The sequence below is a fragment of the Stegostoma tigrinum genome, chromosome 37, assembly GCF_030684315.1.
Source record: "Stegostoma tigrinum isolate sSteTig4 chromosome 37, sSteTig4.hap1, whole genome shotgun sequence".
Taxonomy (NCBI): domain Eukaryota; kingdom Metazoa; phylum Chordata; class Chondrichthyes; order Orectolobiformes; family Stegostomatidae; genus Stegostoma; species Stegostoma tigrinum.
In genome coordinates this window covers 16,371,129-16,396,608 of record NC_081390.1, presented here as the reverse complement: position 1 = coordinate 16,396,608, position 25,480 = coordinate 16,371,129, and the positions used below count along the sequence as shown (strand labels likewise).

Sequence of the window (25,480 nt, the reverse complement as noted above, 5' to 3'; positions counted from 1 at the left end):
ATAATGAAGATATTTTATGTTTTAATGAATATATTAATGACAATGAATTAGTCATTTTTAAAACACAAATGCATACAGAATGGATATGTACAGAACATTTAGTACATTATAACACATTGAACAGCAGATTTAAGGAAATAAATGGTGTCATCTTTGTGGACATATGGCACATTAAAACAACATGTCTTGGACCACCTCATTTCCTGACAGTATGTAACATTAAAACAGACTCTTACTGAAACCTCTGAAACAGCTATGTTTAAACAAACAGTTTCCCAGCTCCCATGGTTTGCTGACAGGGCAAGGAGTACAAGATGGGGATAAATGAAATGTGTTTTATTTCTCCCAAGTGCATATTTACCATCGTATATCAGTGTCTGCTCCCCAGTTGGTAAGGCACTACACTAACAAGGGTGTATGCAACTTGGAAACTTAGCACGTTTCCAGATTTAAGATAAAAGTGCTGATGAATTGTTCAATTATGATGCCACCTCAAGAAATCTCAGTTCAAATACAAGATGAATGTGCTGGAATATTTAAATGATCAGACTCGAGTTCTGAATTTCAGCCATCTGTTTATGGATGTTGGTGGGATGGGAAGATAATTTTTAAAAAGATTTTGAAATCTCTCTCAAGCCTACTGATACTGCATTTTCAGTAATATTCCCTTAGCACACTAAATAGAACAAGGGCAACGGCATGTTCTCAGCATGTGGCATTATTTCTGTGAATTCACCAGAGTACATCACCTGGTGCCTTTAACACACCAGTGATTCTGGTGATCAGAAATATGATTGGGCAAGCCTAGGAATTCACAGTACATGTTTGAATATAATTATCATTACTGTAAAGCATTTTAAAAGAGTTACTTTTGCAATTTAATATTCAAAATATCTTGGAATTGCTAAAAGAAATGGGGAATTGTAATAAGGACCAGAAGGGATTGTACTGTGGTTGGTACAGGGGCATCCCACCATTCTGTGAATGTGAATTTTCTTGTTCATTGTAGCTTTAGTTCTGGCATTCTTTATTTGCTCCTGTAGAATGACCATGTCCTAAATAAGACACATGGACTGAACATAATATACATATAGTAAACACTTCATTTATATTTGTTCAGAAATATTGTATCAAGTCACCGGTAAGATTAACAAATTCAACCATGTTATAAACATTTGGCTTTTGAACATACTATTTCACTTTGGTTTATTTTACTCCACAATTAAAAACATAATAATTGTATTGCAAACTTAGTGTCAACTAGAATAGAATTAGAATTGTTCCACAGCTTGGGCTTGAGACAGGAAGTAAACTTATTAGGGACAATACTGATATTGAAAAGCAACAACACATTAAAGCTGATATTAAAAGGTAAAAGAAAGATAATCAGAAAAGCAGTTCCACCAAGACACAGAACTGCATATTGTGAAGAATGAAACAAGGTGGAATACAAACTATTCACAGAAACATGGTAAACAAAATATTTTAATTTCCTCATCATTTCAGATATCCATCTTTAAAGGGCAACTGCCTTTTAGGAAGGAGTTAGAAAAACTCAATTTGACTTTGTGATGTGACATGCTGGTGATAATGTTTAAGTATCACTATGGGAATGTAAATTTTTATTTTAGTACACAAAATCCCCTTTTTAGGAATTCTTGAGTAACTTATGCAACTTATACTTTAAATTCTGATTTTTTTTTTCCCCCTGACTTTTGCAAATCAAGAATGTTAAACACTAACACTGCCTTATTTAAAAGTTTGTTTGTAGTGAAATTTTGACGATATGGCTTCTTGCTCTGCTGTCGCTTTTCTTTTCAGGGAATTGCTACAAAAAACCGATCACAGAAAAAATCTAATTTCTTCTCTGATCATAGGCTGTCACAAACATAGGTTGGAGCCAGTCTATGTAATGACTGTCTAGTGCTGTGCTTTTAAGCATATGGACGAACTTTGTGCCTGCTTTGTTCATGCCTGTTACAGATGTTAGGGATTATTATTTTCATTGACAGTTTGGCTGACAGAGGCCCCCACTGTTTAAACATAGATGATAATACAGTTTTCATAATACAGAAACAGGTTATTTGACTCAAAATGCTCAAGCTGGTTTTACTGCTCCATACAAGTCTCCTGCCAACCCACTTCATCTAACACCATCAACACCTGCTTTCTCCCTCAGGTGGTTTTTTTTTGGTTTCCTCTTTAAATCCTCACTGCCTGTTGACTCAACTGCTCCATCTGGTCGCAGGTTCTTCCATGCATAAGTCACCCTGTGGCTGAGGAACTGCCCACTGAATTTATTAGTGACTACCTTACACTTATGGCCCCCAGTTCTTGTGTCCCCTGCAAATGTAAATATCTTCTGTTTGTCTATCCTACTGAACCCTTTAATCATCTTAAAGACATCAGTTAATTTCATAATCTCATGCTTGGTACCAACAGAGCTGTATTACAAAAACTCAACTAATAACAGTATATTGACATAAAACTGCAATATTTTATGGCTTTTATATTCCAAAGAATGGTATAAAACTCAAGCATAAACTCTAAATTAGCCAAAATTTCACAACCTATGAAATAAGTTAACATGACATAAATGTATTCAAGTAATGAAAACTCACAGGTTTCATAGATTTAAACAAAATGTGCAATTTGGCATGAGATGATTGCAGACAAGCTGTGGAAATAATGACTTCCTGGAGATGGGTAGCAGGTTGCATTTCATGCAAACTCTCTGCATTCATAAGTTTCTCGAGGTACAATTACATTTATACTGTATAATCTTCAATGCAAATAGAGTCAGGCCTCAACTGCTTCAAGGAAGCATCCGGAAGCTGCTAGATAACTTCGGTTTTGACTGGCAAGTGCAAATTCAGTGCAGCATAACACTGTTTAAAAAGTGATCAAGAGTTTTTGTCCCTTAGATCTCCTGCCTGTTCCAGAATTGCACAGCATAAACATTTAGATAGTGCAAATACTTATTTCCCCACTGTCTAAAATGTGACTTCTCAGAAAGGAATTCTGTGCATGTGCGTAACTACACAAATGAAATATCCTGCCTGAGTGTAAAACCAGCCAGATAGAATACAGACAAAATGAATAAAGAACTGACTTGCTGGAACTGGCTGTCACATAACTGGTCCTTCCCTTTTCCACTGTCCCTAGTTGTACATGTGAAAACTATCGGAACTGCTGTTACACATTTATGATTAAACAGCATGTGTCTCCATTTATTATGTTAGTTTAATGATAGTAGATTGAGCCAACTGTACTGCTGTCAGCAACCAGTGTTTATTTGTTGATTTGTCTAGCTTCTTTTTAAAAGCCAATGTTTAGGCAATGCTGCTGTGGTGCAATAACAGTACATACAGATACAAACAACTGTGTCAGAACACTGGCCTTGAAATTATCCAATGTATGGATGTTTAATGGTGCACAAACATTTTCTTGGAATTTCTAAGAGGCAGTTTACAGAAATAGCCTAAGTTAAAAATGATGTAAAGTGATAATATCATCATGTTATGTTCATACACTAATATCCAGTTATTTCAAACTGCAGTATTATTTTAGTTGCCGTGGATTGCCAGTTTAGCATAGTTGTGATGATTTCAACGGGGATAGAGAAACATTACATCTCCTGAAAAGCTATTCCAGGTGTGAATCACTCTTTGCTTAAGCTGTGCTTTGTCCCATCAGTGAAAACATCCTTCACAGGCATGTAACTGAATCTTAATGCATCACATTATAATGTCAATTCCAGACATTATCTTCCACTCATCGTGTATGGTTCCTTCTCATTTGTCCCCTTTGACTGCTGGGGAGTCCTGGGTTTCAAACTATGTACCTTGAGTAAATTAAGAAAATTGCATGGAAAAGCAGGCAGTTGCATTTACCCAGCAACTGGACAATAACAGGCTCTTTCTTCAGATTATAAATAACATGAATGGTAATGAAAAGAGAAAAAACACCCAGCCTCTGGAAACTGTTTTAACAAGATGGGAGACCATTTAGTTACTTTGTTCTAAATAATGTTGCTGAATATTCTAGCTGCCTTTATATTAAAATAAATTGCAAGATAAAGTCAACAAGCTCTGGGTACCAAAGCAAACAGCACTTTTTTTTTACTTTTGGCTTTTTTTTTGTAAAAATAAACAATTTTTTAAAAAACTCTTCAAAATGGAGTTCAACATAAAAGAAAAAATACAATAAAAATGAACTCAAAACTATCTTTAAATATTAAATACACATTTGCTTTTGGTCAAGTCTCTATTCTTCCCCCTACTGTTCTACAGGAAGACAGCTTCTAAGAATTTTCAAAGGGGTGGCTTCTTTGCATCTTGTATACAATTAGCCAGTCTATTTTCAAGAACTGAGCTGCAAACATTTGTAACTTTTATGTACAATGATAAATTCATCTTCTTTTATAGATTTGTCACTTTCTCGTTACCTTTTAACCAATAATGCTGTTTCATCCTGATCTACTGACATAGCATTTGACTAGATTACAGCTTCTTTCACACTGCCACACATGTATCTTCCCCTCATGAGAACTCCTGCTGCTGGGAAACAGGAAATAGTAATCAGGAAGTCAGCTTCCACTCCAATCACTATGCAGTTTTCCCAACTACTTGCTTGCTTCAATCCCCAATTATCCTCACACTTGCTCCATTTGACTCACCACTTTCCCTGCTCCGTTTTGCCATTCTCTACCCAAACTACTAATCCCTGGCTATTCTCCATTATCTTGCCATTCTCCTTTTTCTGTTGCCTGTTTCCTCACATTCCCCCTCCGTTCCAAAAGTGATTCAGCAGAAAGAGGCCATTGGTGGCTGGGGTGGGGTTTGGGTATGAAAAGGAGTGATGAGATGTGAACAGAGTGACTGTTAAGAGCAGACTGTCAGTCAAAGTGAGGAGAGTGGCGAGGAGAACAGGGAAAGCAGCTAGGGACTGTCAATAAACCATTTTTAAATTAATTAAATTCATATTTCCAATTGCATGCCAACTGCCTGTTCTTAAGGTGTCACTGAGCTGAAATAGTGCCTGCACTGAGAAACCTATTATTATCCAAAGTAACATTGAGTTACAGTGTTGCTCAGGACGTCACTGTCCTTGATGGCACAGGTTCTGACTTGGCATCTTTGCATGTGCATCAAGTGCACTCTCATATTGAGGCATAAATAAATGTAGCCTATTCAATCAAGCCATATAAAATGTTAAGTATATTTAATCAAAGTCATTTCTGTTTTTCCTTACAATAAGTAACTTTTAATTGTTCATCTGCCATTAAACTTACTTTATAACAATCTAAATTGATACACTTTTCACTCTAAAATGAATCAAAAGACCCTGAAATACCACTGAAACAAACTAACTCTGGCTAATCTCAAAATTGTGAAACAGATTGTTTCTGAAACAATTAAACCATGGCTGTTGTAGAATTAACAGGAAAGGTCACGAAAATGCTGTTGGGTGGAGGCCAACTTGCCTCCTAGCAATTTGCTTCAAAATAATCCATAAAATGTTATCAATTGCAGGGTTTTCTATTTTAATGAGAGCACAAAGGACAGATGCCCCTTGTCACATCAACCCCACACTCCACCAACACCAAATTCCAAAAGATTTTGTGCATATGTTTGTGTCAGGAAACAATTTCCACTGTTTCTTAACTAAATCTATCTTGTCAGACCATGGCACTACAGCTAAATCCATCTTTTGCATGATACCCTTTTTTTGGTATGGGGAAGCTACCCTGGAATGAGAAGCAACAGACTGCACTGCTTAGACTAGAAGATCAGTTTTCAACTTACAAACTAAGCTTCCTCCATACTTAGCTGAGCTTCCAGTTAGAGGACCTAACAAAGCTGAGATACTTAGCTCAATTTAAGTTTGCTTCAGCACCTTGCATTGGGTAACAATATTAGGGCATCAGTAGATATACGAAGGTCCCAAACTCTGTTCATGAGTTACCATGAACAGGAATGAGAGTAAAGATACTGAATTATCTTTTTATCCTGTTAGTTTGTTTACACATGTGACAAGTGAATCTAAATGACATACTCTATCCATAATATACAACTTGTCAGGAGCCTAGTATTGCATCTGGGCTAATGAGAATGCTGTAATTAATGAAACCTCCACAGCAACATCTTTGTCAAAAATATCTCATCATCAAGAGGCCAAGTTTTATGTACCGAGACTTTTATAATGAGGATGCACTTTTGTAAATGAAACACAGCCACCTATCCACGAGAGAAAATTGCAACTGCAGATGCTGGAGAAACCGAGATAACAAAGTGTGGAGCTGGATGAACATAGCAGGCCAAGCAGCATCTTAGGTGAAGCAGTGTTCATCCTGCTCCACACTTTGTTATCACCTATTCACATGATCTTTTTTTCTAAAGGTGGCAGATTTTGCTGGGTGGTCAAGACGCAGTGCGTTAAGTGTTTGATTTTAAGAATGCTGCTTAGGAATGACTTTGGCATGTCAAAAGATGGCAATTTTAATGCTATATGGGAATGTTTCCTTGTCTTTAGTTATTGGCTAGGTAACAGGTTGACTTATTGTTGGAGATATTAGCAGATAAATACTTAGTATGTTTGTGACATTCCATTTTCTGATATTTTAATGGAGTGTTTATCTTAGTTTGGATGACACTCCATTAAACAAGGCAGACAAAGGAATGTGCCATGGGTTTGTGAAATAATGATGCCAAAAATAATTTATTAAATATTTAATAAGTTTAACTATTAAAAATAGGCAAACTCTCAAGTGCTTCCTATCCCTCCCCATTACAAGATAAAAGCTATTATTTTAAAAAGATATTTATTTTATGGTTGGATCAGCAGCTTTATATAACGGGATTTGGAACACTGGAAATCTATGTTTAACTGACATATTCATTTACAGTCAAAAATAAACATGACAAAGAGAGGTCTGCCTTTTAACTGTTGTATAAATAGAAGAAAAGCCCTCTAAGTCTTGTATAATCAATTATCTAGATTCCAGTACAATGACAAACTTATGAAATTTTAATTCCAGTACTCCTTTAAGTTTTGTTCAGTTGGCAGGACCAAGACAGTAAGGTGCGAAAACCTGCATCTAGAAGGTGTGTTACAAAAGGTGTCTGCCTTAAGTATAAGGAAGGATGCCAATTTGAGATTTCATTGTGGGGAAAAATTAGTGTCTTCAGAGTGTTCCACACACTATACAGCGGTTAGTGCACAAGCTGGACTACAGTGAAACTGGAAGTCAGAAATATCCTGCACAATAAATTATTTCTGAATTGTCTTAAATTTTCTTTCTTTCCACTCTCCCATGGCCCTTCTTGTTGTCTCAAATGATGCACTGAAAAGCTCAACTAGGATTTGTGAAGCAAGTCTTCCAATCATTCATTTATAATCTCCATATCAAACAATCTAAGGCCATAGCTTACTCCTTTGCGTGCTGCTGAGATGGACCCACACAACTCCATTGACTGCTTCTGCACTTTTCTGTGGTTCAGGTCTGTAGTTTGTAGAAAATGGGAATGAACAAGATTCAGGTTTTCAATATTCTGGGATCTGCTTGACGTGACACCACCAGGGCTTCCTGGAGATGATGTTAGTTAACAGCTTCCAATGAAAGAACTGTAGGGAATGTGAACATGGAGAGTGCAATCCTATAAAAATCTACAGAATCCCAGAGTTAATAACTCTGGACTGCTTTGACAAAACCACAATATCATCCATGTTTGTGCATTAACCACTGACTGACACTCCTACTTTAACGTGTTCATTTCCCTGAGCTTAATCTCCCTTTAAACCCTTCTTCCTGTTTAAGTAGGTTTCATAGAAGAAGCAGCAAAAGAGAAGAAAGTAGCTAAAATACATAATGGAAGACAAGATGATATTTGCAAAAAAGGAAGGGCAATGACCCTCGTGCATCCACATGTATATCAGCACGTTAACCACCATGCCCATTATCATCTGCATGATCTGAGTGAGGGTAATAAACATGGCAAATCTACGTGGCACATGAAAGCCTGCAGCACGAAGTGTATAGTATGAGTACATAAAGGCATGGACGCCATAATTCATTGTCATAAACCAGCCACCACCAGCTACCATATCTTTGTAAGAATACCAGGAGTAGAGCAACACGGTGATGTGGTGATACCAGTGCAGGAATATCAGCTTCTGTTTCCGTAAAACGATGAACATAGTGTCACCTGTAACAGAAGGTATCAGATAGTTCAAATTTTCATAAAATGTGGAACTTAGTGAACAGGTAAATACAAAAGCCACTGTGGTCATATCCTGATCATGAGGCAAGAAGATAAGTTATAACTGACACAGTATTATTTTTGTTTCAAATTGCATATTTGTATTTGTGAAAAGTAGACATATCCAAATCGCCCTTAAGATGATCTGGCCTTAAACATTTTAAGTGACTACTGGTAAGTTTATATACATATTACAGGGTAAAGTTACTATTTTGGGTGTAATTGGTGGCGATCTGAGTGAAAACTGCAACCGGAATTCAATGATTTTAAACTTACTTTCATTCAAGTTTCCACTCAAGCTCACTTTTAAATTGCTGAACATATGTTATTAATTGGGCAGTTTTATAGACCACAATTATTTTTTAAAAACTGTTTCAATGTTTTCCTTGATATATGTACTTGGATATTGGTAACGAGTTGCAATTTCATTAATACAGCTGAAGCTGGCTTTCTCACAAAACTAGCATTTTAAGCAGAATGTCTGGTCCACTATCCATGAGTAAACTAGCTTTAAATAGATAATAACATCTTTTAAAAAATGGAATCAAGTTAGCTTGAAAAGTGGGAGGGCAGAAGAGTGAATTCTTCACAACAACTTGAACCTAAAGGTAGCTAATTAACTATAGCTTGATCATTTTATTTTGCAGGGAGGAAAGGGTGGAAGCTTAGGTTGTACAAAATCAGGAGAACAATTTCAACAAAACACTGCATATAAACATTTCAAAATTGGTTGGCAATGAATATGAGCACAATTTCGTGGCCCCCACTTCTCTTACCTAGTTCTGGAGCTTTGCTCAAGACAAATGCATATGCCCAGAATTTGCTCACAGGTCCATTGTAGAAGCTCTGGTCACACACGGATTGCTTGAAGCCACTAGTATACAGGACATGCCACATGTACCACCCTGTTCTGAAAGCACCTAGTATACTGTTGGGAAAGAAAACATTCACTATTATTTTCATAACGCTGCATATTCCAATTTTTGTATCATTAGAATATATGTTTCTGTTATAAATCAATACAATGGTAATATACTCTTATTTTTAGCATCTTCTTCCTGGATTACCTGTTTGACACTGGAGAGCAAAGTGTTTTTGCTTAATGCTAAGAGTCTGTAACAGCAAGAGGTGAAAGGTAGAAAGGGAAGACATTAATAGAGTACAGGTTAGTGACAGCAGGACAGATGTTTTGTTTAGTCTTCCTGTACCCTGTTGAGATGAGTTCTTGTGTTTCAAGAATGAGATCATAAGCTTTCTTCAGCACACTGAGAAGTTTAATTTTAAAATTAGACATACCTCTGATTATCAGCAGTCTACTTTGAATTGTAGGGGATGTAGAAGCTCAGGTTTATTGTTAGTTTACTTGCTCATAGAATTTTGTAGCTGATCAAAGTATTTCTGAAACTAGACTGATCCTCTCCTGTTCAGTCCTATGCTCACTTGACACTTTGAAATTTACAATCAAAATATTTCATTACTTATCGTAGGGACATAGTCATACAGCTGGAAATAGACCAATCAGTCCAATTAGTCCACGCCAACCATGTCTCCAAACTAAACTAGTCCCATTTGCCTGTGTTTGGCCCATAACCTTCCAAACCTTTCATATTCATAAATGTTGTAACTGTACCTGCATACATCACTTCTTCCGGCAGTTCATTCCACATATGAACCACTCTCTGCATATTAAGGTTGCCTCTCATGTCCTACTTAATTCTTTTCCACTCACCTTAAAAATATGCCCCCTGGGTTTGAACTCCCCTACCATAGGGAAAACTCCTCTACCATGGTTGTCCATCTTATCTATGCCCCTTATGATCTTATAAACCTGTACAAGGTTACCTCTCAATCTTCCTCCAGTGAAAGAAGTGCTAGGCTACCCTGCCTCTCCTTATAATTCAACCCCTCCATTCCTGGCAACATCCTGGTAATTTTTTTCTGAACCTTCCCCAAATTAATAATATCCTTCCAAAGCAGGGCAACCAGAACCAGGCACAGTACTCCAGAAGAGACCTCACCAATATCCTGTACAACTGCAACATGACGTCCTAACTCATATACTCAAAGGTCTGAACAATGAAAGCAAGTGTGCTAAATGCCTTCTTAACCACTCTGTCAACCTGTGACACAAATTTCAAAGAATTATGTACGTGAACCCCTAAGTCTTTCTGTTCTACAATACTACCCAGGATTCTACCATTAATTGCATAAGTCTTGCTCTATTTTTGTTGCACCAAAATGCAATACCTCACATTTATCCAAACTAGATTCCATCTGCCACTCTTCAGCCCACTGACCCGATTGATCACGGTCACTCTGTAATCTTAGACAACATTCTTCGCTATCCACGATAACACCAACTTTGGTGTCATCCGCAAACTTACTAAGCATGCCTCCTATATTCTCATCCAATCATTTACATAAATGATAAACAAAACTGGACCTATTACCAATTCTTGTGAAACACCACTGGTCACAGGCTCCCAGTCCAAAAATCAACTATCAAGCCAATTTTGTATCCAACTGGCGAGCTTACAGTGAAACCCAGGTGATCTAACCTTTCTAATTAATCTACCACGTGAAACTTTGACAAAGGTTTTACTGAAGTTCATGGAAACAAGGTCTATCGCTCTGCCTTCATCAATCTTATTGGTTACTTACTCAAAAAACCCAAACAAGTTTGTGAGACACAATTACCCTCACACAAAAATATGCTGACTACGCCTAATCAGTCCTTGCCTTTCCAAATACATGTAAATCCTATCACCTCCAACAGGAGAACACAAGATTTTTTTGTCAGTTAATAAGCATTTTTAACACAGGAATAAATCTGACTCTGAGGACTTCACAGATGCAAACAGACCTCCATCCTTTTACAATACCTTCTCTGTATTCAAAAAGGACGCAATATTAATAATTCAACAAAAGAATCTTGTTAAAATACAGGCGGCCAGTCAAAATTCAAACTCAGGATTTGATGCCAAATTATATTAATGAGTGTCAACATTTGCCTTTGAATCTTAAGGCTGTGGGTTCAACTCACATTTCACAACTTGAGCATAAGAAATAAAATCAGTACTTCCTCACTGAGCAGTGAGGATGTTGCACTGTTGGAATTACCCAAAGCTCCACTGCCTTCTTAGGTGCACATAAAATATCCCATGGCAATATTTTGAAGAAGGGAGTTGACTCAGCCAATATTCACCTTTTAATTAATAGCACAAAAACAGATTAACTAGGCATTATCACATTGCTGGCTGTGGGAGCTGACTACCTGCAGATCAACGTTCACATTTCCTAAACAGTACTGACTACACTTGGAAAGTATTTCACCAACTGTAAATCACATTTGAATGTGCTGTGCTCATGAAAGCCACAATATATAATCAACTTATTTTTCTGACAGACTTTCTAAACCACTTAATTCTATTCAAGGGCAACAGTCTATCAAGGCCACCAAGAGACAATTCCATCTCATCTTAGTTAAGAGTGCTAAGGTGAAAGTTTTGATTTGTCCAACAGATGGCTCAGTTATCACCCAATTAAACTCCTTTCACACCTTTAAATCAGCACCGAAGCCACATTTCGTTTGTGTGTGAAGCTTTACTGAAACATCATGGTGTTGGCTGGGATACATGAGTGAGGTTCAAAAATATTGTTTGTGAAAGCCACTGTGGTATACAGTTGTCAAATTGCTCCAGTCGATCAATGCAAAAGAAAAGGTCAAACAGAAACTTGAGGGAACTGCAGCAAATGTCAGTACGTGAACTTTCAGGGTGCAGTGATCATTGTATCGCAAAGTTTAGGATGAGATTAGGAAATGATAATGGACAATCTAGAATAAGAACAATGAATTGGCATACAGGTGATTTCAATGGGGCAAGATCGGAGTTCGGCCAGACAGATTGAAACCAAAACAAAGTTGCTGGAAAAACTCAGCACCTGTGAAGGAAAGAACAGAGTTAACGTTTTGGGTCTGGTAACCCTTCCTCAGAACTCAGTTTTTGTTCCTGATTTACAGCATTCACAGTTCTTTTGGTTTTTATTTCGACTGAAACCAAAGATTGGCGACAAAAACTGTAACTGTACAATGGGCTACCTTTAAAGAAGAGATAGCTCGGTTAGAGTAAATGGTATATTCCATCAAAAGGTGGGAAAGGTGGGACAAACCAATCCAGTGCTCCATGGATGACAAAGAAGGTGGAGAGCAAGGTAAGAAAGAGTATTTATGACCAATGAAAGGTGGTAAATACAATTAAGAACAAAGGTGAAAACAGAAGGATCAGAGAGGGGTTGAAAAAGCAAAGACCATGTATGAAAAAGTGACTAGCAAGAGATATGGCTGAGATGTTAGATAAATACCTCATATATGCACTTGATAGCAAGGCAGATACTGCCCGGACCCGAAATGTTAACTCTGATTTTTCTTCATAAATGCTGCCAGACCTGCTGAGCTTTTCCAACAACTTTTGTTTTTGTTCCTGGACTCCGACCTTCTTTAGTAACCACATAACCATCTGGCTAGGCCAATTCAATTTCTGGAAAGCCCCAGTTTGTTGATGGTGCAGGATTCAATGACGTAGCCATAATATTACAAATAATTCTGAACTCATGTTTCTTAAGAGCCATTGGGCTATTTCCAGCATTTTCCTGCCTGACAGTCAAAGTCATACAGATATACAGGACAGAAACAGACCCTTCCGTCCAACTTGTCCATGTCAACCATATATCCTAAATAAATCTAGTCCCATTTGCCAGTGCGTCGATCATATCCCTCGAAACCCTTCATATTCAAGTGCCCATACAGATGCTTTTTAAATGTTGCAATTGTAACAGCTCCACAAATTCCTCTGGCAGTTCATTCCATACACACACCACCCTCTGCATAAAAAGTTACCCGGTAGAGGCCTTTTAAATCTTTCCCCTCTCAACTCTTTACACAGAGAGTTGTGAGAGCATGGAATGCGTTGCCAGCAGCAGTTGTGGAAGCAAGGTCATTGGGGTCATTTAAGAGACTGCTGGACATGCATATGGTCACAGAAATTTGAGGGTGCATACATGAGGATCAATGGTCGGCACAACATTGTGGGCTGAAGGGCCTGTTCTGTGCTGTACTGTTCTATGTTCTATGTTCTAACTTAAACCTATGCCTTCTAGTTTTGGACTCCTCCAACCCAGGGAAAAGACATTGTCTATTTACCCTATCCATGCCCCTCATGATTTTATAAACCTCTGTAAGGTCACCTGTCAGCCTCCAACACTCTAGGGAAAATAGCCCGTGTCTGATCAGCATCTCCACATAGCTCAATCCCTCCAACCCTAGCAATATCCTTGTTAATCTTTTCTGAACCATTTCAAGTTTCACAACATGAATAATCACACTGAGAAAACCTATCATTTTAATATTATGAAATAATGGAATAATTTCCACTTACCTGGATGAGTGCAGCTCCAACAAAACTGAAGAGGCAGCATGGTGGCTCAGTGGTTAGCATTGCTGCCTTACAGTGCTAGGAACCCAGGTTCAATTGTACCCTTGGGTGACTGTCTGTGTGGAGTTTGCACATTCTCCCTGTGTCTGCGGGTACTCCGGTTTCCTCCCACAGTCCAAAGATGTGCAGGTTAGGTGGATTAGCTAAGCTAAATTTCCCACAGTGTTTAGGGGTCTGTAGATTAGGTGGGTTATAAGGGGATGGGCCTGGGTAGGAAGCTCCAAGTGTCGATGTGGACTTGTTGGGCCGAAGGGCCTGTTTCCACATTGTAGGGATTCTAGAAGCTTGATCAACAAACCTCCTTGATTTGTACCACATCATTCCCTCCACCACTGACATTCAAAGGCAAAAGTGTGTATTATCTACAAGATACACCTTCCAAACTCTCAGCCACTGTCATCCAGAAGCACAGGGACAGCAGAGAAATGCAAACACCACCACCTGCAAGTTCCTATCCAAGCCACTCCCCATTCTGACTTGGAAGTATATTGCCGTTCCTTCACTATTGCCAAATCAAATTCTTAGAATTCACTCCCCAATGGCATTGTAGATCTACCTACATCAAATGCACTGCAGTGGTAGAAGAAATCTGCTCACTATCACCTTTTTAAGGGCAATTAGGATGGGCAATAAATTCTGGCCCAGCCAGCAACACCCATATCCTATGAATGAATAAACATCAGAAAGAACCATGATTCTGCGATGAGTATTTTAACCAAACATGATGAAAATACACAAAACAGAGCAGCCCTGCTGAGAATGATTTCAAAATTCACTCCACTGAATTTAGAAATAGAGTTTATTGAACATGCAGATGAACCTCTGAGGTCAACTGTGATATAACTGTAATCCTCATTGGCCTGATGTGTTCATCCAGCTCTTACACCTTGCTGTCTCAGATTCTCCAGCATCTGCAGTTCCTACTATTTCTGAAACAATTTTAACCCCACTGCGAAGCCTCTTCTAAGGATGCCTACCTTGAAGAAGTTACCCTCCTCCCTCTGGAAAGACCTCAGTGGATCTCTCTCCCACTGCAACTCCTCTCCACCTATCTTCTCCTCTATCCATCTTCTATCCGCCTCCCCCTCTCTCCCTATTTATTTCAGAATCCCCTTCCCCTCCCCCATTTCTGAAGAAGGGTCTAGGCCCGAAACATCAGCTTTCCTGCTCTTCTGATGCTGCTTGGCCTGCTGTGTTCATCCAGCTCTATACCTTGTTATCTCACATTCTCCAGCATCTGCAGTTCCTACTACGTCTAAAGCAAATAATACATTGCTTGGTAGTCTTACCGTCATTACAGTCTGTTTATAAACATTGTTTACTGGCAACCTGAAAGTCTAGCCTGAGTTTATATGAAGATCAGAATTCTAAGGTAACATTTTACAATATCAACACTGAGGTGGGGGGAATTGAGTAGAAAAAGCTTCTGAGTTGCGTGAAACATCCACAGGACATTCTAGAGTCAGTCCTTGTTTTGTATATCAGGCGCTTACTAAAATGGGGTTGGGAGACAGTGCAAGGTGGTGGTTAGGAAGTAATACACTTGAAGAATGCTTAAGGGCTGCAAGTATGAGATAAAGCCTTTGAATAATTTTATGTGAATAGAAATGGAATAATCAAAGAAAAAAGAAGGAGCGGCACAGTGGCTAGCACTGCTGCCTCACAGCGCCAGGGACCCGGGTTCAGTTCCACCACAAAGCGACTGTCTGTGTGGAGTCTCTGTGTCAGATCCCAGAAATGGGTCTGAAGAAGCCATTTCTGAAGAACGGTCCAGACCCAAAACATCAGCTTTCCTGCTCCTCTGATGCTGCCTGTCCTGCTGTGTTCATCCTTGTCTACACCTTATTATCTCAGGTCATTGAAGAAGGCAGCTCACTACCAATTTCTCAGGAAAATTCGGGACAGGCAATATATTCTGCCTAGCCAGTAATGATAAAAGTGACATTCAAAAGTCTAGTAGCCTGGAACTATGAAACAGACCTATTTTCTGAAAGCAAGCAAAGAAACATTTTGTTCGTACAGCAACAGATAGCAGAGTAAAGCAAAGAACATCCTTACTCCAAATGTAAGACTATGTTAAATCTGGTCTGGGAAGGATATATCAGCTTCTTATGAAATTCCCCATCCTGCATTATCCAAGTGATGCACAGAACTGATATTTCTTTAATCTGAGTCAGACGTTATTAAAGTATAGACAGGAGTAACCGTGCCTGTCATGATTTAAAATGCATTCACGGCAATTTGTCACCTTGCATTACATGAGAGTTGACCTAAAAATATCCCATTGCCTTAAGCATGGTTCCAGGAACAGAGGCAGAGGGCTCACTACTGGGATTTTTATGTTGTGTTTCAGATTGCAGCAGAGACACAAACAGACCTAGAAAAAATCTGCAGTTAATACATTTGTCCAGATTCAGTCAGAGTTTATTCAGGTAGCATTTCATTAATAGGCACCATATTTACAAGTTTCTCTTTCTAGAAAAAGGGGCATCTGCAAATCACTCTGACTGACAATTAAGTTAAATTTTAGTTGTCATGTTCACTCTCACCTAAATTGTTACTAATGCTATTGCTGAGCACAGTTGATGACACCTTCCATCACTTTACTGATGATCAACAGTAGACTGACAGGGCAGTAACTGGCTAGTTTGGATTTGTCCTGCATTTTGTGTAAAGATCATACCTGAGCAATTTTCCACTTTGTCAGGTAGAAGCCAGTGTTGTAGTTGTACTGGAGCAGCTTGGCTAGGGGTGTAGCAAATTCCGGAGCATAAGTCACGGCAGACCGATTAGTAAAGCTAGATTGCATGGGATTCGGGGCAACTTGCCAACTGGATATAAACCTGACTTGATGATAGGAGATGAGGAAGTGCTGGAGAAGGGCTGTTTTTCAGACTAGAGGCCCATGACTAGCGATGTTTCACAGGGATTGGTGCTGGGTCCCCTGTTGTTTGTCATTTATATGAAAGATTTAGATGGGAATTTAGGAAGCGTGGTTAGTAAGACAGTGGTGACACGAGAATTGGTGGTAAACTTGCCAGTGAAGAATGTTATGTAAGATTACAAAGAGATCTTGATCAGTTGGGTCAGTTGGCTGAAGACTAGCAGATGGAGTCTTCAGCCAACTGGCCCAATTGATCAAGATCCCAAAAATCTTAGACAACCTTCTTCACTTTCCAGCTTACCACCAATTTTCATGTCACCACTATCTTACTAACCATGCTTCCTAAATTTGGATGAATGTGAGGTGTTGCATTTTGGGATGAAAACCATGGACAGGACTTATACAGTTAATGGTACAGCCCTGAATATTGTTGCTGAACAGAGACTCCTAGAGGTTCAGCCTCTTTCAAATCTGTGTCACAAGTAGTCAAAGTGGTAAAGAAGACATTTGGCACGCTTGCCTAAATTGCTCAGACCACTGAGTATGGGAGTTGGGATGTCATGTTGCAGTTGTACAGGACGTTGGTGAGGTCACTTTTGCAATACTGTGTACAGTTCTGTTCATACTGCTATAGAAAGGATATTATTAAGTTAGAGAGGGTGCAGAAAAAAATTACAAGAATGTTACTAGGACTGGAGGTTTTAAGCTACAGGGAGAAAATGGATAGGCTGGGACTTTTTTCACTGGAGCGTAACAGATTGAGGGGTAACTTTATTGTGGTTTATAAAATCATGAGTGGTATAGATAAGATGAATAGCAAAGGTCATTTCACTAGGTTAGGTGAGTTCAAAACCCTAAAGGCATGTTTTTAAGGTGAGAGGATAAAGATTTAGCATGGACCTAATCGGCAACCTTTTCGCACAGAGGGTAGTTCATACATGGAATAAACGGCCAGAGGGAGTGGTAGATGCAGGTGCAGTTACAGTTACAACATTTAAAAGACATACGGACAGGTACATAAATAGGAAAGGTTTAGCAGGATATTGGCCAAAAGCAGGAAAGTACTTCAGTTAGTTTTGGAAACTTGGTCGGCATGGATAAGTTGGACCAAAGGATCTGTTTGACTCTATGATTCCAGTAGTCCTGGAATATTGTCAGCGTCCATTACCTTTGCAGTTTGCAGTGCCTCCAGCTATTTCTTGGTATCATGTGGAGTAAACTGAATCGGCTTGCAACTGATGCTGGGTCCCCTGGAGAAGGCCAATATGAATCATCCACTCTGCACTTCTGGCTGAAGATTGTTATGGATGTTTCATTTATATCTTTTGCACTTATGTGCATAGTTCCCCTGTCATTGAGGATGGGTATTTGTGGAGCCTCCTCCTCCAATGAGTGGTTTTATTGCCCACATCCATTCACAACTGGATGTGGCTCGACTGGAGAGTTCAGATCTGATACATTTGTTCTGAGATCACTTAACCTCTGGCATGAAAGTAGTTCTGCTTCGTAACTTCTCCAGGTTGACATTTCATTTTGAGGTATGCTTGGAGCAGCACCTGGTATGCCCTCCTGCACTCTTCATTGAGCCAGCATTGATCTCCTGGCTTGATAATAGAGTCACAGAGTCACACATCATGGAAACAGACCCTTCAGTCCAACGAGCCCATGCTGAACATAATCTCAAACTAAGCTAGTCCCACCTGCCTGCTCCTGGCCCATATCCATCCAAACCTTTTCTCTTCATTTATCTATCCAAATGTCTTAAGACAAGTAGCATCTATCTATATTTCTCATTGTTTTATAAACTTCTATCAGATCACCTCTCAATTTCCTATGTTCCAGTGAACAAAGTCCCAGCCTATCTGGCCTTTCCTTATAACTTAAACTTTCCACCCCGGCAACATCCTGGTAAATCTCTTCTGAACACTCTCCAGCCTGATAATCTCCTTCCCATAACTGGGAAACCAGAACTGGACACAGTATTACAGAAGAGGCCTCACTGATGTCTTGTACAACTTCAACACAACATCCCATCTCCTATACTCAAAAGGATTGAGCAATGAAGGCAAGCATGCCAAATGCCTTTTTAACCATCCTGTCTATACATGACGCAAACGTTAAAGAAATATGTACCTGCACCCCAAGTCTCTCCGTTCTACAACACTATCCAAGACACTACCCTTAATAGTACAAGGCCTACCCTTGTTTGGTGTATAAAAATACAATACCTTGCATTCATCCAGATTGAACTCTATCTGCCGTCTTTCAGCCCACTGACCCATTTGATCAAGATCCCTTTGTAATCTTAGATAACCTTCTTCACTGTCTACAATGCCATCAATTTTAGTGTCATCTGCAAACTTACTAACTATGCCTTTGATATTCTCGTCCAAGTCATTTATATAAATGACAAACAAAGGAAGACCCAGAACACTGCTGGTCACAGGCCTCCAGTCCAAAAAGCAACTGTCCACCATTGCTCTCTGTCTCCTGCCATTAAACCAATTACATATCCAATTGGCAAGCTCACTCTGAATCCCATGTGACCTAACTTTATTAATTAGTCTACAATGCAGAGCCTCGTCAAAGGCTTTACCAAATCCAGACAAAGAACAGCTACTTCTCTGCCATCATCAACCTTTTTGGTAACTTCCTCAAAAAAACTCAATCAAGTATGTGAGACACAATTTTCCTCACACAATACCATGCTGACTAGCCCTAATCAATTTTTGCCTCTTGTCCACAAATCCTATCTTTTATAATCTAACAATTTACCCACAACCGAAGTCAGACTCACAAGTCTATAGTTCCTTGGTTTTCCCTTACAACCTTTCTTAAACACAGGTACAGCACTAGCCACCCTCTAGTCATCAAGCACCTAACCCATGGTTATAGACAATGCAAATATTTCTGCAAGGGTTCTCACTTTCCTCCCTTACTTCCAAAAATACTCTGAGATACATTAGATCAGGTCCCAGAAATTTATCCACCTTTATATTCTCTAAGACCTCCCAAACTTCCTCTTCTGTAATGTGAACTGTTGTTAAAGTGGGGGAATATGCTGGTTCAAGAGATTGCAGATTGCAGTGGAGTAAAATTCTGCTACTGCTGATGGCCTGTAGCACTTCACAGATGCAAAATCTTTAGTTGTTCGATCTGTTAGAAGTCTGACCTATTGAGCACTGTGGTGATACCACATGACACTATGTAAGGTATTTGCTATCTGAAAGCAAGACTTCATATCCACAAGGACTGTAGTGGTCACACTTATCAAAGTTGTCATGGACAATGCATCTCTAGCAGGTAGACTGCTGACAATGAGGTAAAGTAAGTTTTTGTTCACTTGTTGTTTCCCTCATAACCTGCTGTATCCAGGCTAGCAGCAATGTCTTTAGGATTCAACCAGCTGATCAGTAGTGCTGTTACTGAGCCACACTTGGTGGTGGACACAGAACTCCCCACTCAAAGTACATTCTCCACCTTGAGCACATTCAGTGCTTCCTCTAAGTGTTGTGCAATATTGAGGAAACAGAGTCATCAGCTGAGGAAGGATGTTGTATGGTAACCAGCAGGAGATCTTCTTCTCCATGTCTGACCTGATGTTGAGGTCTCCCAGGGCAACTTCCTCTCAACATATACCACTGTGCCACTACCTTTGCTGACCTGCTTTGCTGGTGGCACAGAGCAACTCCAGAGATGGTGATGATGGTGTCTGTGACATTGAAGGTCTGGTGCCATGAGTATGTCCATGCTAGGCTACTGCTTGACTAATCTGTGAGACAGCTGTCCCAATTTTGGCACTGGTTCCAGATATTAGTAAGGAAGAATTTGCAGGGTAGAGCTGTTTTTGCCATTGACATTTCTATGCCAAGGTCATTGCTAGGTGGTCCGTCAGATTTCATTCCTTTTCGAGACCTTCTATTTATTGATACAACTGAATAACTCAGAGGGCAGTTGAGAGTCAACCATGCTGCTGTGGGTCTAAAGTCACATTGAGGCCAAATCAGGTAAGGCCAGCAGATTTCCTTTCCTGAGGAGTATTAGTGAACCAGAAAGGTTTTTCCAACAATTAGCAGTAGTTTCACTATCACTACTCACTATCAGCTCTTAATTTTTATTGAATTCAAATTCAATGACAGAATTTGAAGCCAGGTCCTCGGAACATTAGCTGAGTTACTAGATTAATAATCTTGCAATAATAACAGTGGGCCATCACGTTCCCTCATTAACCTGGTTGATTTCCAATGCTCAATATGCTAAGAATCAGACAAACCTTGTAGTAAACTTAGAAAAACCAACTACAGCTCTAATCTCTACCCTTCATTTTTCTTAATAGTATTAGCATTTTTATTTTTAAAAAATTAATCACGCAGACCAGACACATACAAATTTCATTAAGAAAATGACTAGGTTCACAATAAAACTAAACAATTTTTGCTAAATGTTTATATTACCCTCTGACGGTAAAATCCTTAGCTGGTTTTTGGGCCATTCATTGTTAGATTCAAGAGTGATCCCAGAGTCAGAGAGACTTCACCTGGCCATTCCTATCCTTGCACTTGGCCCAGTGAAGAGTCTCTTTCCAACATACCTCTAGGTTTTCACTCTGCACGCATCATACTGGAACATTTAGTGCAGTGATCTCATCTTCAATACCTTCTGTACAGTGGAACACAAATAATCTCAGCTGCTTATCATTTTTTAGAAGTAAAGTTGTCAATGATGTAACACTCACTTACCTGAATAAAGCAAGGGTCAGTGACCACAAGACTAATGGTTTCCGAAGTTCAAACTTCTTCCGCTCTTTCATGTAATACTGCCCAGCAAAGATCAACGCAGCATAAACTGCAGAAAACAGAAACGACTTACTCCTAATGAAAAAGGACAAAAGTAACTAAAGTTAGATTGTTGAATTTTAAATAAAGAAAACCATGTATGCCACTGAGTGATGCCCTACATATTTCAAATTAAAGCAAAATTGGAATTAAAAACATTTGGTTTGAGAAATTATTTAATTTTTTTTAAGTGCAATGACTACTCTATGTAGCCATACAGACTTTGAAGGTGAATGGTATAAGCCATCTCTAGCACAGCTTCGCTTGCCTTGTACAAGGGGGCTTTGGTAGAACAAATAGGTCACACTGTTTTCACTTGAAAGACGATCTGTAGTCAAAGGACAAAGATGTAAGATCACTGGCAAAATAAGCTGAGAGCTATCAGGAGACATTATTTTCTGCACCAAGTTGTTATGATACTTGATGCAGTGCTGGAACAAATCGTGCAAGCAGATGCAACAGTAAGTTTCAAAAGATAATTTGAGGTAACTTGAAAGAGTTTTTTTATTATTCTGTGAGGAGTGGACATCATTGACAAGGCCAGCTTTTGCTGCCTATCCCAACTACTTGAACTGAGTGGCTTGCTCAGCCATTTCAGAAGATAATTAAAAATCAACCACATTACTGTTGATATGGAATCTCATGTAGGCCGGATCAGGTACATGTAGCAGATATCCTTTTTTTTAAACGGGCAAAGAATCTTAGAGTCATTATGATTGGATAGTTATTTCAGAGAGCTAGCAGAGATACAGCAGACACAATGTGTTATAAGATTCAAGGAGAATTTATTTTCCTCTCAGAGACATTGGTGTGTGGAATTTTCTTTCCCAGTGTTACAGGCAAGGGTATCAAATATATTTAATGTTATGTGAGATTCTTAATTGGCAAGGGAATCAAATGGCAAGAAGGTAGATAGGAAAGTGGACTTTAGGTTACAATCAGATCAGCCATGACCTTATCAAATGGCAGAGCAAGCTCAAGGGGCTGAATGGTCTACTGAATGCTCATATGCATGTTCTGTACATGTGATCCTACAAAAGGCTCAAGATAACCCAGCAGCTGACAAAAAAGCAGTTCTTCAGATACGCTAAGCTATTCAGACAAAAGTGAGAAATTATAGGGTAAGGGGATGTTGCTCCACACCAGCGAGATGTGGATTTTTCCATGTAATTAAATTCCTAATCCCAGTCAAAAAAATTTAAGGAGATAGAGAGCAGACTTTGGATAATTTGCCAAGGGGCTGTAGGGAAATCCAATAACTTAACTATTCTCAAACTTATCATATGTCACCTCAAGCATCAACAACTTCCATATGTTCTGAGGCAATCTCTGGGACCAACTGCCAAATCAAATTTAGTACCATGGCCATAACTAAGCAGTACAACAGGTGATCTAAAAGCTTAATGCTTATTGATTTTAAGGAAACAACAGCATAAAGCAGATCTAAAAGCTTCTCAAAGTACGAAAATAGTTTCAATTGCCCCCAACTTAAATTGGAAGCTGCTGTTTTTTTTTAAGTCTTGTACTCTGTCCTCCACGAAAGCAAGTGGGGCAGAAAAATAGGTGAAAAACTCCAGGTTTCTGAAGTAACACTGTTTATCTTTCAGTTTTACTTAAGTGGATTATTGTTCAATGTCGAATGTAGCTTGTTCAGCATTTTACAGTGAACAATATAATTAGTCACACTGACATGTAGAAACTCATTGTTTAGGATCTAAAGAACAGAACAGATTGATCCCTACCCTCAAAGTCTTACCAGTTTATGGTTAAAATAATATCTAATCTTGCAATATCCACGGAGATTTCAATGACCACACCCTGTTATTTTTACCTCATTTTCTTTTTATTTGTTCGCTTCCGTGGGGCAACAGCTGACAACTCTTTATACTGAAAAAAGAACTATATTAGTAAAATGTCCGTCAACGGGCAAAGAAAACAGATATAAGATAATATCACAAGGACCAGACTCAGCAACTGTCACCGGGCTTGATGTACTCTGTACGTTTAGTCCGTGCTTGCTTGCACCAAATTTTCCACTAGTACATATTGAGCAGATTTTGCTGACAGCTTATCTCTGATTTTCATCAGCAATTTACTGAGAAATATATTGAAATACAAATCTGTACTCTGCCTTTACTGAGAAATATTTCTTCATTCAAAGCATTATGACTGATTTTAGAATCTAGTATTTCTCTAACTCTTGCTAGAAAAGTGCTTTTTCTACAACTCAGGCATAAGAAAAAGCCCCTAGGCTCTTCACAGGTTTATAAGGAGAACTGGCAATGAGCTGGAGGCGCGATATGAACTGGAGATAAGAAATTAATAGAGGTGGCCAAGAGCTGAATCAAAGTGACAGGGACCAAGAGGTTTTAAAGGATGGAAAGAGTAATCCATTAAATAACACCTCACAGAACTTTAGGATGACCTAAAGCGCTTTACTACCCATGAAGCATACTGACTGTTGTCATGTAGGAACTGCAGAAACAAATGTATGCAGAGCGAGCAGCAGTGAGATTTGAAACCAGATAATGTGCATTATTTGTGCTAGTTGAAGAATAAATATTGAACTGAACAGTGGGACAACTCCCTTCTCTGTGAAATAAAAGATGAAATTATTTCTGTCCACCTCAAGTAACCCCAATGTCTTTCCACTTCAGTCTTGCATGCATTCTTGCTGTCCTGATCCTTCCTGACCCATTGTAAGTTTTTGTTGCCTGAACAACAGCAATTAGTTCTGGCTAATTGAAGTTAATAAGTATGTAAAATGGTTCCAGCATAGCAAGGAGACCTAGTATACAATGTGGACTTCACCAGTTTCAGAATCTCCCCTTCCCCTACTGCATCCCTAAACCAGCCCAGTTCATCCCCTCCCCCCACTGCACCACACAACCAGCCCAGCTCTTCCCCCCTACCCACTGCATCCCAAAACCAGTCCAACCTGTCTCTGCCTCCCTAACCGGTTCTTCCTCTCACCCATCCCTTCCTCCCACCCCAAGCCGCACCCCCAGCTACCTACTAACCTCATCCCACCTCCTTGACCTGTCCGTCTTCCCTGGACTGACCTATCCCCTCCCTACCTCCCCACCTACACCCTCTCCACCTATCTTCTTTACTCTCCATCTTCGGTCCGCCTCCCCCTCTCTCCCTATTTATTCCAGTTCCCTCCCCCCATCCCCCTCTCTGATGAAGGGTCTAGGCCCGAAACGTCAGCTTTTGTGCTCCTGAGATGCTGCTTGGCCTGCTGTGTTCATCCAGCCTCACATTTTATTATCTTGGAATCTCCAGCATCTGCAGTTCCCATTATCTCAGACCTAGTATACGTCAGGAACCAGTGCCTTCAGCTACTATGGGCGAGCAGCACCCTCTACTGCACAAGTCAACAATTTAATTATTCATACAGGTAGACCTTAAGGTTATGTTCAGGTCAGTGTGACAGAACATCTTTTACTTGAGAGTGGGGGGTTGTGGTTCTTCTTTTCTCCTGTTACTTTCTACCAGGCAAGGATGATTCAGTCTTTTGAGGTCAAGGCCAATCTCCAAATTATTCTTAACCATTGGCGTTCTAACCTCATAGAAACAAAACAAAGGTGTCATATACTTAAAATATGATAATCCTGTAAAAGGATGCTCATAATACAGCTTCACAGTCCAGTAACTTATAAAAAATTATTAAATAAATTACATTTTAGCATTCCTCACATAAATATTTCTACAGGCTTAAAGTGTTTTTTTTAATTCTTTGATTTCTTATAGGTCTCAGTTAATTCCTCTGAGGGTAGATAGAAAAGTGATAAATTGCATACATTTGGGCTTAAGACTAAAATCAATGATGATCAATCTTCCTACCTTGATATTAAATTCCGCTTGGCATTGATACTGTTTACATACAATATAAAAGAACAAGGACCAGGATCACACCATTCAACAACATCATGGTTGGTCTGACTGTAACTTCAAATCTACATTCTCATGTATACTAATAACTCCATTGCAGGCGTGGCCAAAACT

The 25,480-nt window shown here is 39.2% G+C and overlaps 1 protein-coding gene across 2 annotated transcripts in view; it reads right to left on the bottom strand.

Moving 5' to 3' along the window:
- Positions 1 to 56: 56 nt before the first annotated feature.
- The window catches only part of LOC125467474 (elongation of very long chain fatty acids protein 6-like), a 66,614-nt gene continuing 41,190 nt past the window's right edge, over positions 57 to 25,480 (bottom strand). The window contains exons 2-4 of one of the 2 annotated variants that reach the window (XM_048563329.2): positions 21,377 to 21,508; positions 9,038 to 9,189; positions 57 to 8,207 (exon numbers count right to left, since the gene is read on the bottom strand). In XM_048563329.2, the coding sequence (XP_048419286.1) occupies positions 7,786 to 8,207; positions 9,038 to 9,189; positions 21,377 to 21,508 (706 nt within the window). In that variant the 3' untranslated portion in view covers positions 57 to 7,785. The remainder of the gene's footprint in view (positions 8,208 to 9,037; positions 9,190 to 21,376; positions 21,509 to 25,480) is intronic. The other variant, XM_048563330.2, reaches the window with a different exon arrangement.